This window comes from Procambarus clarkii, chromosome 53, assembly GCF_040958095.1.
Source record: "Procambarus clarkii isolate CNS0578487 chromosome 53, FALCON_Pclarkii_2.0, whole genome shotgun sequence".
Lineage (NCBI taxonomy): Eukaryota > Metazoa > Arthropoda > Malacostraca > Decapoda > Cambaridae > Procambarus > Procambarus clarkii.
Genome location: NC_091202.1, coordinates 27,314,830 through 27,328,772, shown reverse-complemented (window position 1 = coordinate 27,328,772; position 13,943 = coordinate 27,314,830). Strand labels below are relative to the sequence as shown.

Genomic DNA, 13,943 nt, shown 5'->3' with positions numbered 1-13,943 from the left:
ATAGTAGCGAAAGTAGCGAAATTTTATGCTACAAAGTAGCAAAAGTAGCCCAATTTTGGGCTACAAAGTAGCGAAAGTAGCCCAATTTTCGGCTAAAAAGTAGCAAAAGTAGCCCAATTTTCGGCTAAAAAGTAGCGAAAGCCCAATTTTCGGCTAAAAAGTAGCGAAAGTAGCCCAATTTTGGGCTAAAAAGTAGCGAAAGTAGCCCAATTTGGGGCTAAAAAGTAGCGAAAGTAGCCCAATTTGGGGCTAAAAAGTAGCGAAAGTAGCCCAATTTGGGGCTAAAAAGTAGCGAAAGTAGCGAAATTTTGGGCTAAAAAGTAGCGAAAGTAGCCCAATTTTGGGCTAAAAAGTAGCGAAAGTAGCCCAATTTGGGGCTAAAAAGTAGCGAAAGTAGCAAAATTTTGGGCTACAAAGTAGCGAAGGGCAGGGGGTACTCCACAGGGGCCCTCTACATGAACACGGGTGGGAATACTCCACAGGGGCGCTCTAGATGAGCAGGGGGTACTCCACAGGGGCCCTCTACATGAGCCCCCTGCTCATGTAGAGGGCCCCTGTGGAGTACCACAGGGGCCCGCTACGTGAGCAGGGGTGGGAATACTCCACAGGGGCCCTCTACGTGAGCAGGGGGTACTCCACAGGGGCCCTCTACATAAGCATTCATGTAGAGGGCCCCTGTGGAGTACCACAGGGGCCCGCTACGTGAGCAGGGGTGGGAATACTCCACAGGGGCCCTCTACGTGAGCAGGGGGTACTCCACAGGGGCCCTCTACATAAGCAGTGGTGGGAATACTCCACAGGGGCCCTCTACGTGAGCAGGGGGTACTCAACAGGGACCCTCTACATGAGCAGGGTGGGAATACTCTACAGGCAGCCGGTAATGCAATAAAAGAGGTACTCTCACTCGGTACCAGAAAGTGCTTAATATTTATATTTGTGAAGGTTAATAACGTTACATAATATAAAAATATATTAGATCTTGAATGAAACACGAACATAAAGACAAAATATAGTCATTTCAAAATCAAAATATAAAAGAACATTTTGTAATTGACCTTTTGTGCACTTCTTAACGTTACCCCTTAATATAACGTTTTCTCTTCATATCACAATGAAAGAAAATGTAATATAAATGTAGTGAAACTCTTTATTTTTTATCTACATTGTCCGTGGGCTATGACACCTCAGCACAGTGAGGCAAAGTCTGCTAAAACGTCTGATGACACAGTTTACATCTGGTCAGGTTTACATTGGAAGGTGATACTCCACAGGTTCCCTCTACATGAGAAGGGGGTACTCCACAGGGGCCCTCTACATGAGCAGGTGTGCTCTACAGAGGCCCTCTACATGAGCAGGGGTTGGAATACTCCACAGGGGCCCTCTTCATGAGCAGGGGTGGGAATACTCCACAGGGGCCCCTCTAGATGAGCAGAGGGTACTCCACAGGGGCCCTCTACATGAGCAGAGGGTACTCCACAAGGGCCCTCTACATGAACACGGGTGGGAATACTCCACAGGGGCCCTCTACATGAACACGGGTGGGAATACTCCACAGGGGCCCTCTAGATGAGCAGGTGGTACTCCACAGGGGCCCTCTACGTGAGCAGAGGGTACTCAAGAGGGTCCTTCTACATGCGCAGGGGTGGGAATACTTCACTATGGGCCCTCTACAGAAACAGGGGTGAGAATACTCAACAGGGGCCCTCTACATAAGCAGGGGGTACTCCACAGGGGCCCTCTACATGAGCAGGAGTGGGAATACTCCACAGGGGGAACAATACACGAGCAGGGGAGGGAATACTCCGCAGATGCCCTCTACGTGAGCAGGGGGTACTCCACAGGGGCCCTCTACGTGCGCAGGGGTACTCAACAGGGGCCCTCTATATGAGCAGGCGCAGGAAAACTTCACAGGAGCCCTCCACATGAGCAGGGGGTACTAAACAGGGGCCCTCTACGTGAGCAGGGGTGGAAATACTCCACAGGGGCCCTCTACATGAGCAGGGGGTACTCCACAGGGGCCCTCTACGTGAGCAGGGGTGGGAATACTCCACAGGGGCCCTCTATATGAGCAGGGGTACTCAACAGGAGCCCTCTACATGAGCAGGGGTGGGAATACTCCACAGGGGGGCCCTCTACAGGAGCAGGGGTGATAATACCCCACAGGGACCCTCTACATGAGCAGAGGGTAATTCACAGGGGCCCTCTACATGAGCAGGGGGTACTCCACAGGGGCCCTTTACATGAGGAGTGGGAATACTCCACAGGGGGCCTTCTACATGAGCAGGGGTGGAAATACTCCACAGGGGCCCTCTACATGAGCAGGGGATACTCACCAGGGGACCGCTACGTGAGCAGGGGTTACTCAACAGGGGCCCTCTACATGAGCAGGGGGTACTCCACAGGGGCCCTCTACATGAGCAGGGGTATTCCACAGGGGCCGTCTACATGAGCAGGGGTGGGAATACTCCACAGGGGGCCCTCTACGTGAGCAGGGATGGAAATACTCCACATGGGTCCTCTACATGAGCAGGGGATACTCCACATGGGTCCTCTACATGAGCAGGGGATACTCCACAAGGGTCCTCTACATGAGCAGGGGCAGGAATACTTCACAGGGGCCCTCCACATGAGCATGGGGTACTCCACAGGGACCCTCTACATGAGCAGGAGTGGGAATACTCCACAGGGACCCTCCACATGAGCAGGGGGTACTCCACAGGGACCCTCTACATGAGCAGGGGGTTCTCTACAGGGGCCTTCTACGTGAGCAGGGGGTACTCCACAGGGGCCCTCTACATGAGCAGGGCGTACTCAACAGGGGCCCTCTACAGGAGCAGGGGTGGGAATACTCCACAGGGACCCTCCACATGAGCAAGGGTACTCCACAGGGGCCCTCTACATGAGCAGGAGTGGGAATACTCCACAGGGACCCTCCACATGAGCAGGGGTACTCCACAGGGGCCCTCTACATGAGCAGGGGGTACTCAACAGGGACCCTCTACATGAGCAGGGGTGGGAATACTCCACAGGGACCCTCCACATGAGCAAGGGTACTCCACAGGGGCCCTCTACATGAGCATGGGGTACTCTACAGGGGCCCTCTACATAAGCAGTGGTGAGAATACTCCACAGGGGCCCTCTACGTGAGCAGAGGGTACTCCACAGGGGCCCTCTACGTGAGCAGGGGGTACTCCACAGGGGCCCTCTACATGAGCATGAGTGGGAATACTCCACAGGGGAAACTCTACATGAGCTGGGGTGGGAATACTCCACAGATGCCCTCTACGTGAGCAGGGGGTACTCCACAGGGGCCCTCTACATAAGCAGTGGTGGGAATACTTCACAGGGGCCCTCTACGGGAGCAGGGGGTACTCAACAGGGACCCTCTACATGAGCAGGGTGGGAATACTCTACAGGCAGCCGGTAATGCAATAAAAGAGGTACTACCACTCGGTACCAGAAAGTGCTTAACTTTTTTTAATATATATATTTGTGAAGGTTAATAAAGTTACATAATATAAAAATATATTAGATCTTGAATGAAACACGAACATAAAGACAAAATATAGTCATTTGAAAATCAAAATATGGAAGATTATTTTGTAATTGACCATTTAAGCACTTCTTAAAGTTACCCCAGAATTTTACGTTTTCTATTCATATCACTATGAAAGAAAATGTAATATTAATGTAGTGAAACTCTTTTATTTTTTATCTACATTGTCCGTGGGCTATGACACCTCAGCACAGTGAGGCAAGGTCTGCCAAAACGTCTGATGACACAGTTTACATCTGGTCAGGTTTACATTGGAAGGTGATACAAACTTAGATACTTATCACCAAGCCTTGCCTACCTGCCGAAGCTGTAAATCCCAAAACGTTATCGAATTTCAAAATCCAGCTCAATAAAATCATGAGGACAAATGGTGGGACCTCTGACACGCCGCCGGCTTTGTTCTCGTTGAGTAAATTCGGGTAAATACTTAGTTGGATCTGAAACGTAAGAAAAGTATAATATATAATCGTTTTGTAGGACAAGATGCCTGTGTATACATCTATTGGGTCTGAAACTTGAACAAAATATAGTTTTGTTGGGTACAGTTAATTAAGGCGCAGATAGGAACATCCCGTGCGTAGGTTCGAACCCTTATCACGGTCCTTGTGGATTTGTTCATTCATCAATCAAGCTTAATCCTAATAATAGTGCAATGTACAAGAACGGTAACAGATTACCATCTCCATAAACCTAGATTTGGCAAAACAATTCTTTATATTTTACATAACATACCTGTCAAAGAAATGTAACTAAATATATACCAGTAAGAGAGCATGGACACGTATATCAAAGGTATATTTGTGACAATATAAGGAGCACACATATAGTATATAACACTAAGCTACGTTTACAGATGGTTCGCTTACTGGAGACGAGGTTGATAGACCCCAACTCGTACAGGAGCAGCACAGCCAGTGATGGCAGCACCGGCAGGACATCGTCAGAAGAGCGGAATAGTATTAACAGCTTGATGGAACAACGGCTGTATCTTCTGACGGAGCACGTGGCCAGAATCGACAACAAACTGTCGAGCGTGCAGAAGTCGCTCGACACCAACAGCATCGTGGTGCCTCAGGACGAACTGGTGGCGGCAGCCTCGGAGAGTTACCGTGTGGGTGTTGACATTCCTAGAGTCCAGGCCCTCGATAAGGTGAGACCCTCACACCGCCGACACTTGTACCTTACAGCCCTCTCTTTCACACGCCCTCAACTTTCAAGATTAACACCTCAACGCCTACTCTCAACTGCCCCCTCTCAACTTGGACCCTTAACCCCCTCTGTAATACACACCTTCAACCTTCTGCTATCACCCCCTCACCCTCTTCCCTCTCGCCTTGTCCTATGATCTCTTCCCTCATCCTGTCTTCTGCGTGTTGCCCTTAGGTCCCAGCCCTTGGTCAGCTACAAGAGTCCATAGAGTCGGTGCGGGACTCCGTGACAGCGATGGACCGGCGCCTGCAGTTCCATATGGCTTACGTGTCCGGAGACCTGGAGCAGCTGGCGGGCTCTGTCAGGACCATTCACACTGCCATACTGGAGGATCAGAATCCCCCAGTTGACACCACCACGGAGGCTCCCAGGTGAGGGTGGATGGATGGAATGCTACATGATGTTCTCCATGTGAAGTGATAGTTTTTGGACAGTCTTATGTGACATTAAATGTATAGGGCTTATTATTGAGTGTTCCATGTGGCTTTGTTCATCAGTTTTTATCAGTGAGGGGTTATTCTCTAGTCCCCCAGCAGGTAACGTGTTATCCTCTAGTCCCCCAGTGAGTTACGCGTTATCCTCTAGTCTCCCAGCAGGTTACGAGTTATCCTCTAGTCCCCCAGCAGGTTACGAGTTATCCTCTAGTCCCCCAGCAGGTTACGAGTTATCCTCTAGTCCCCCAGCAGGTTACGAGTTATCCTCTAGTCCCCCAGCAGGTTACGAGTTATCCTCTAGTCCCCCAGCAGGTTACGAGTTATCCTCTAGTCCCCCAGCAGGTTACGAGTTATCCTCTAGTCCCCCAGCAGGTTACGAGTTATCCTCTAGTCCCCCAGCAGGTTATGAGTTATACTCTAGTCCCTCAGCAGGCAAAGAGTTATATTCTAGTAACAGTGTGGTATCTCTTGTACAGGAACGTGACGCGGGTGGCTCCCCGTACAAAGATCGACTCGCTGGTTGACCGGATGTCACCCATGGAGACTGTTTGGGAGAAGATGGAGGAAGTGAGTTGTTCCACAGTTGGGTTTAATAAATATTTATATACTTTTCTAGCCAGTCTTCGTAAGAATCACACTGAATTTACCAACTTTCTCAAATTACTTTTGCAATTATACCTTGAAAACCACGAATTATTATGATTGAAACATTTTAAGACGCTTTAATTGTACAGTAGTTTGATGATACACTAAACTGGCGAGTGTACATTGACACAACACGGCAGTGAGAATGTACATTGTCACATCATGGTAGAGTACATATGGTCATAAAACCGTGGTGAGTGTACAGTGTCAAAACACGGCAGTGAGTAGCTTATCACAGTGGTGGTAATTTGACTAAGCAAATGTGTCCAGGTGTGGGACGTGGTGGTGGGCACCAAGAGCTCGGTGGACGTGCTGGTGCCCAAGAGTGAGGCTCTACTTAACACCAGCCAGCGGCAGGAGCGGGCTATCTCCACCATCCAGTCAGACCTCACCGAGAAGGCCAACCGTATCATCCAGAACCTTGACCAGGTAGGAAGTCTGCACGCCCTTACCTGCATGTTTTCATTCATTAGTGATGGGTCTATATGGTGTTTCTGGGGCCTCTACCTTTCATTGGGTTCACTCCAAAAATTTGGGCTATGCAATGGATATGTATAGAGGGTAGAGAGAGAGGCTGGAAAACCAGAGAGTAGTGAACATCAACAACAGGAGAGGTCCCTCCTCGATGTAGCTGGTATCAAAGGCGTTGTCTCTGAAACCAAGCAAGTAATTGTCAAATTAAACAAATGTTCAAACTAGTTATATAACACCGTTTCTTTAGTTAGAAATACAGTAGTTCGTTGTTTAATTCATTTGCTTTTTGTAGAATGCCTTTAGGAAACGGATATTTGAATGGATATATTATATATCATATTATAATATATATTATTATATATCATAATAGATTATATGATGAATCCACAGTAATGTCCACTCTTCTCTCTGTGTACATGTAGCTAATGGTGGTTTTGCCCGATAAGGTGGAGCAGACGTTGAAGACGATGCCGCGAGAAGGCCATATGCATCGGGACCACATCAACCCCGTCACCCTTCTCCACCGCTCCACCAACACCCACCAGGTACAGGACGACACCCCCGTCGACGACCCCCCGGGCGATCTCGTGGACCAGGTAACAGAGTTTTCTACAAACTCTTACACTCACACATGCCTGTAGTCATTCTTTAATTAATTAACCCATCTAACCTTTCCCCTCAGCACGATGAAAGGAAATAACTTTACCGCAGGTAATATTTCTCCATCGGTTATGCTATCCACCTTTAACTTTCACTAACTCTTCGTCCTCAGAAGTATTTGTACAGATCATCTTCAGATATAATTATCATGGGGCAAGGGTAATAACATTTGGGTCTTAAAACTAACAGTGCTGAACTAATCCTCTAATTTTCCTGAGTCTGCATTTGGCATATTCTCCAAATTGCATAAGAATATTACTGACACGTTTTTTTCAATCATGTCCTCATAAACTGAGTTGAATCAGTGATATGGTTGCCTCTACTAGGCTCCCTCTCTCTCCAACCCCCCCTGTTCTCTTTAAACAGGGGGAGATTACTTTAAATCTAAAAGTAAAACGGCTCGTAATCATAATATTAACAATTATTGAGGACGATCAGTAAACAATCTGAACACATTATCAACCATACTTGCCACCAGAGGCTTGCAATTGTCAGTATTTCACAAGATAATCAAATGTTTCTTAAAAAAAATTTATGGAAATAAAGATTTTATTATCCATGGCCGGCTACATTAGTTATCAAAGTGATTGTTGTGTGTTTATACTATCATCTGAAATTAGTCAACACTACAATGACCTCGCAACCTGTAAGGTTGATGTTCCATACCCCCTTTGGTCCAAGTGGTTTAGCACCGTTCCTATGTTCCACCCCCACCCCCCCCCCACATATCCTGTCCTTGTATCTCTTTTAAATGCTATATTGCCATACATAGGCCTTTTTCGTAATAAATGCCTTGCCTTACACTGAGCATGTCAACAGAGCTTCCTGACGGAACACAACACCAGTGACATGGTAACGACGACGGAGCGACCGTCCACTCGGAGCCAGGTAGGACCCTCAGGCGTGGTCTTCCCATCCGTCCAGAAGAAACCCGTCACCATCAACAGCACCTTTGTCATAAACGATATGAATGAGCAAAGCATTAAGGTGGGTGTCACTGTCAAAAGATTTGTCTGCATGCAGACGAGGAGTCACAATAACGTGGCTGAAATATGTTGACCAAACCACACATTAGAAAGTGAAGGGATGACGATGTTCGGTCCGTCCTAGACCATTCTCACAATCAACTTGAGAATGGTCCAGGACGGACCAAAACGTCGTCGTCCCTTCACTTTCTAGTGTGTGGTTTGGTCAACATTTGTCTGCATGTAATCATGTTTGTCACGTAATAAAATTCTAATGATCTGATTATAAGAACGTTACATGTTTGACCTCTAAAAGTTCATTCTGTACAACCATGGTGAATATTTTATATTTCCTATGCTCTATGTGGAGAAGTCTGGTATGAAAGAACAATAATTTAAAATGTTTGTTTCAATCTTTTTCCCTGCAGCAAGGGTTCTCCTGTAATGACATGAGAGATAAGGGCATGAGAGAGAGCGGCTCCTACTATCTCAAGATCAGGGGCACTACTTATTGGTTCCTCAGGGTCTTCTGTGATATGGACACGGCTGGAGGAGGTTGGACAGTATGTATTCTCATCTCCCACCACTTACAACCTCTTTGTTTATTCTGCATTATATCGCTTAGTATAGGGTCACAAGCAACTGAGTCCCAGGAAGGACAAGAAGATTGAGTACATTTCTGTGCATTTAATGCTATTGTTCACCTAGTAGTAAATAGGTACCCGAGAGGTAGACTTGTGGGTCACAATCTGAGGAATGCCAATATTACACTAGGTTGACATTGATAAGCCTAACAGTCTGCCTGCCCTTGACAATGGTGAAAACCATAACAGCAAAATTACTTCTTTTCACTAAGAATAGTCCAATAAGAATTTGATGCAGATAACTCAATCTAAATTAATGCTTTAATTGAAGTCACAAAAGTCCATCATAATGAAATCTATTGCCATTTCAGGTGATTCAGCGACGCGACGACTATGGCGAGCCCCGTGAGACTTTCAACCGAGAGTGGAATGACTACAAGCATGGATTTGGCAATCCTGAAGCAGAATTCTGGCTCGGCAACGAGAACATCTACATGCTCACCAACACTGACAACTACATGCTCAGGGTCGAGCTCGAAGACTTTGATGGCAACAGAAGGTACGAGCATCAGCAGGCTTATACAGTATATATATACTGTATTACACTGAGCAAAATATATCCATAATTCACTTACTTAAAACCAAAGCTGGGAACATTTAATGACGTACCAATTATGGTACAGTACATAAAAGTATTGTTCATTGCACCACCCATAGCTCTGCTATTCAACAAATCTCTAGTGTCATACTTTTCCTAATATCCTTAAAAAAAACAAGAGTAATTCCACACCAATATAAAATCTACCAATACTATAAAAAAATATTTGAAAAAATTATATACAAACTATATACAATATTATATAAAAAAAAATCTAAAAAAATGCAGGTATAATCTCTAAAACCAGATATTATGTTCCCATTCTGCTCTCCTTTCACTATACTACTCACTAATCTATCCCTATCTTAACACATGCTATCTGTTTATTGGGGTTCAACCACTGCAAATTACCTCAAGCCCATCATCACCCCAGGAAAAATCTGTTATCAGAACAATATCAAACTCTGTCTTCAGACAACACACAGCCCCTCTGTTTAAATCCCTAAATATCCTGAACGTACTCCACATATTCTCTTGCGCTATTTACACATACAAAACCTTGTTCCTAAATGTTAATCCTGATCTGAAACACTTCCTTGATAGTTGTAATAGAACCCATGAGCACCACACAAGAAATAAATATCTTTCATATCCCTAGAGTCAGATTAAATCTGTGCAAACACTTCATGCAAATAAAAGGACCCAGTCTATGGAACTCGCTCCTTAATGAATTCAAAATCTTTTCAACTTATGCTTTATTCAAAAGCAAAACCAAACAGTAACTACTAATTTCATTCTCATAGTTTCCTACAATGTGCTTCAAAACTATCTTATGCTACCCACTCACCCAATTGTAGTACCAGTACTTAAGAAAAGCAACATCGCCTGTATAATAATACAATCAATTTTTATTGTAATTCTTTTGCTGAACTCAAATTCTGCTACAATGTACCTTTTAATTATTCTTACTTTTATCTGTTGGATTAAGGACCTGCCCAAAATGCTGTTAGTATGAATGAAGAACACCAATGTATTCTCACAACCCAATGTACTTGTACCTTGTTGTATATCAATATAATAAATAAATAATATAAATATAATCGGAAAACGCCTACTTTTTCAGGTACGCCGAATACTCAACCTTTAAGTTACACAGCGAGAAGGACAACTACAAGCTAGAGATCGGTGGGTACTCTGGCAATGCTGGAGACTCGCTCAACGACCCTTGGTATGGCTCCAACCTCAGCCCCTTCTCTACTGTCAACAGGTAACACATGCACTTCTTACCTCCCATACCAAAAGGTTTATGCTCCATCATGCTATATTATGTACAATCATGCTAAATCGATTTTGCAGGAATGAGTTGTGTCTTTGGCAAGCCATAGACATTAGTGTAGATGTCTCTCTGCCATCTGTGACTACTGACAATGACAAGGAGTAATTATTTGTTATTCTGTCACAATGACTGCAAGAAACAGAGGAAAGATCGTGCGATTTGCAACTTTTGCAGCATGATACAGGGTGTTAATTTGTGCACGACTACTAAACCTTTTATTTAACTTTTTACCAAACAATATGTCCTTAAATCAAACAATTACCAAAAGCGTTACCAAACCTGAGCATTAGTTTACACCCCTTATACTACCAACATGGTAGCTCAGAGTTGTATGTTACAGAGACGTGGACGCTTAACTGACGAAGGGATGGTGTGTACAGCAAGACTTGCTGAAGGTTGTTAGTGACTCGAGACTTCAGCAAAGCCACTGTCAGGGATATCACGGATACTGCCCGGTCATTACATTTATATTATATTATATTATATATTATATATAAAAGAGACCCATATTTATCCTCCATTTTCTCCATTGAAACCTTGTCAAGGTCTCACGCTATCTCCTAGCACGGCTCTCACCGAAGGGTGGTAACGAGAACAATATTTCCTCTACTGGAATGAATAATTACAAGACTGACACCTATGTAGAGACCCATATTTATCCTCCATTTTCTCTAGAAGGCTTGTCATGCAACTCTTCCCTTAATGTCTCCTTGCAAAATACTACAGATTTTAATGTTCCTGCTCAGGACAGCTTGTAATATAAATCACCATATCAAATAATATTTGTTTGTCCTTATAATCATTGTTCAGCTTAATCCTGACCTGATCATTTCTATGGTTTATGCGAGACAAATATTGATCTTCATCTGGAGTTGACAACTCTATCATCAGAATTTCTTAATGAGCTTGTGTAAAGTTGTGTGGTGTTCACCCCAACAGAGACAATGACCGTTCCAGTCTTAACTGCGCTTCTATGCTGAAGGGCGGCTGGTGGTGGCGCTCTTGCGGTAGAGGATTAAATGGTATCTACCTCACAGACCCCAATGACCTCACAGCAAGACAAGGTAAGAACCGCCAACTCCTAACACATTACTATCTGTGGTAAGAACCTAATACTAGTACAGTATCTGTAAGGTAAGAGCCCATCATTCGGCACTATTAGCATTTAAATATAATTTCCCTTTTTGACTATTTTCCTACCTTTACCACTTAAGAGTTCTTTTACATTCCAACTTTGAAGCCTCTATAAGAGAAGCAATCTTTTTGTTTTGTTGCCTTGTATACTAACTGATGTGTCTTTGACTCGGCAGGTATCGTGTGGTTCCGGTGGAGGGGATGGGATTATACGCTAAAGAAGTCCGTCCTTATGATTAGACCTAAAAGCAAGGAGGGAAAAACTACCTAGTGACAGTTGATGCTAGAAGAAAGAAAACGGAGAGACCAAATCAAGGGCAGAAGACACTGCAAGAAAAGATTAACTAATTATTACTTCTTTTAAGTGCTGTGAATGTGAAGTAGAAAACTAGTAATGGATACGTTTGTCAAATATCAATGATTTTGGGGGACCATTTCTCCATGACTGGGGTGATTGTAAGCAGAGACTTTTGACATTTTGTGATTGCCGCGTCATCTGCTCCACTGGGTATAAACAAAAATACAAAAATATATATATATATATAAATAGGGTGATGGTTGGTGCTGGGAATGTTCATTGGCTTGTTCATGAAGAGAAGTGTTACACTCAAAAACCTCAAACCAAAACGTTATATTGGACTGATGACTATTGAAATTGCTCTCTCCATTCGCTTTTGCCAAGCATTATAAATCACTACGAGTACTTTAAGAAAGAAAGCTATGTATATATTTTGATAGTTAAGTGCAATACTAAGATTCTTTCTAAAAATACTATATTTTTTAAGATAGGCAGAGAATAGTTATATAGCTTTACCTCCTACTTTATAAAGAAGAATACTGGTTTTGGATTAAGTGCTTTAAAGAACATGTCGGAGTCATCTTTCTTCACCTTGTCTGTCTACCCTGAGAAGAGGGATTCTGGGCGTGTGTCCAGGGTCTTGTCCACTCGTCAGTAGACTGGGAACAAACTTCTTGTTTCCTCAAGGTGGAAGGGGTTTGACTCCTGTATGTTGTATCAAGTATTACGGGACCTGCTCTGTTGTGTGTCTGTATGTAGTCTCCTGCATATATCTTCACTTAGATATTAGTTAGTGTAGAATTATTTATTTTTGGGTATCTCTGTTCGAAAAATCTTTTAAGTGTTCTTGTTCTGCTGGCCGGGCTCCCCCTCCCCCTTAACACACACACACACACACACACACACACACACACACACACACACACACACACACACACACACACATTATGGTAGTCCTCCCCAACTAGTTGAGAGACGGGACCAAAGAGCTGAAGCTCAACCCCTGCAAGCACAACTAGGCAAGTACCCACACACATACATATCGACATGCTTTTGAGGCCAAAGCCTCAAAAGGTGAGTGTGAACAGAGGAGAGAGATAATTATCGAGTAAACAACTGAGAGCAAGACATGACTACAAGACACATAAGCATAGATAAGTTGTGATAATGTAGTGTGTCCTTAGATACAATTATGCATCAGATATGAACATACTACCAAGGTATAATCAAGTGGCAATTAGCATCTACCATGCAACTATCAGAATAGGATTTACAAGAGATACAAAACAATCACGTGTGTTCGCAAAAGTGCTATGCATTGTTCCTCGGTGAATTAAGCCATCTGGTGATGTGAACGACAATTGAGAGGCACACAGTAATAATACTCCTGTATGGTGCTATGTATCACTACCAGAACCCCTTTTGAGTAGTATCTTGTGCAGTATGTAACCCTCCCTCCCTCTATAACTTAGCCTTCAAAGTTCCATAATATATCCTGAAGCCCTGCCTAACATATCGTCAAGTCACCTGTAACATGATATACTTCAGCTCCCAAGTAGCAGTGTTTCCCCCCTATGACATGAAATCCATTTTTCCCACCCTGTCCCCTCCATAATATGATATCCTCTAGGTCTCTTTCCCCCTCCCCCCACTCAGTAACATAATATCCTCCTGTACCCCTGTAACAAGATATTCTCCAATTTCCCTCCATAACATATCCTACAGCCCCCTTCATAACATATCCTGTTTCCCTCCCATAAGATATCCTATGGACCCCCTCTCTCCGTAACACGATATCAACAACCCTCTGTAGCACGATAGCCTCAAGTTGCCTTCCTACCATCTGTGATGTGATCTCCGGTCAATCAACTTGGACAATTTGGCCAAACTTGTCTACCTGTCACCACACTGTCTTTGATGGTACTTGTTTGTGTGTGTGTTCTCTCCACCTGCAATATGCATACTGGCCTGAACAGTCTATTTTCATCTATGCATAATTCGTGCATGGAGTATTGCATGTATTTGTATGTGCCCGGTCTATTGTTTGTAC

General features: G+C 44.2%; 1 protein-coding gene and 1 long non-coding RNA gene across 2 annotated transcripts in view; one reads left to right on the top strand and one right to left on the bottom strand.

The window, feature by feature from the left end:
- LOC123767148 (angiopoietin-2) overlaps positions 1 to 12,073 on the top strand; it is a 182,351-nt gene extending 170,278 nt beyond the window's left edge. Inside the window, exons 3-13 of the mRNA XM_045756684.2 lie at positions 4,410 to 4,706; positions 4,940 to 5,136; positions 5,676 to 5,766; positions 6,115 to 6,273; positions 6,765 to 6,914; positions 7,798 to 7,965; positions 8,372 to 8,506; positions 8,899 to 9,086; positions 10,249 to 10,392; positions 11,401 to 11,525; positions 11,772 to 12,073. Coding sequence (XP_045612640.1) covers positions 4,410 to 4,706; positions 4,940 to 5,136; positions 5,676 to 5,766; positions 6,115 to 6,273; positions 6,765 to 6,914; positions 7,798 to 7,965; positions 8,372 to 8,506; positions 8,899 to 9,086; positions 10,249 to 10,392; positions 11,401 to 11,525; positions 11,772 to 11,866 — 1,749 coding nt within the window. The 3' untranslated portion in view covers positions 11,867 to 12,073. The remainder of the gene's footprint in view (positions 1 to 4,409; positions 4,707 to 4,939; positions 5,137 to 5,675; positions 5,767 to 6,114; positions 6,274 to 6,764; positions 6,915 to 7,797; positions 7,966 to 8,371; positions 8,507 to 8,898; positions 9,087 to 10,248; positions 10,393 to 11,400; positions 11,526 to 11,771) is intronic.
- On the bottom strand, positions 916 to 4,556 carry LOC123767149 (uncharacterized). Its single transcript, XR_006773924.2, has 2 exons — positions 4,423 to 4,556; positions 916 to 3,993 (listed from the first exon to the last, which is right to left on the bottom strand). It is a non-coding gene; the product is annotated as an uncharacterized lncRNA (long non-coding RNA).
- Positions 12,074 to 13,943: the final 1,870 nt, after the last annotated feature.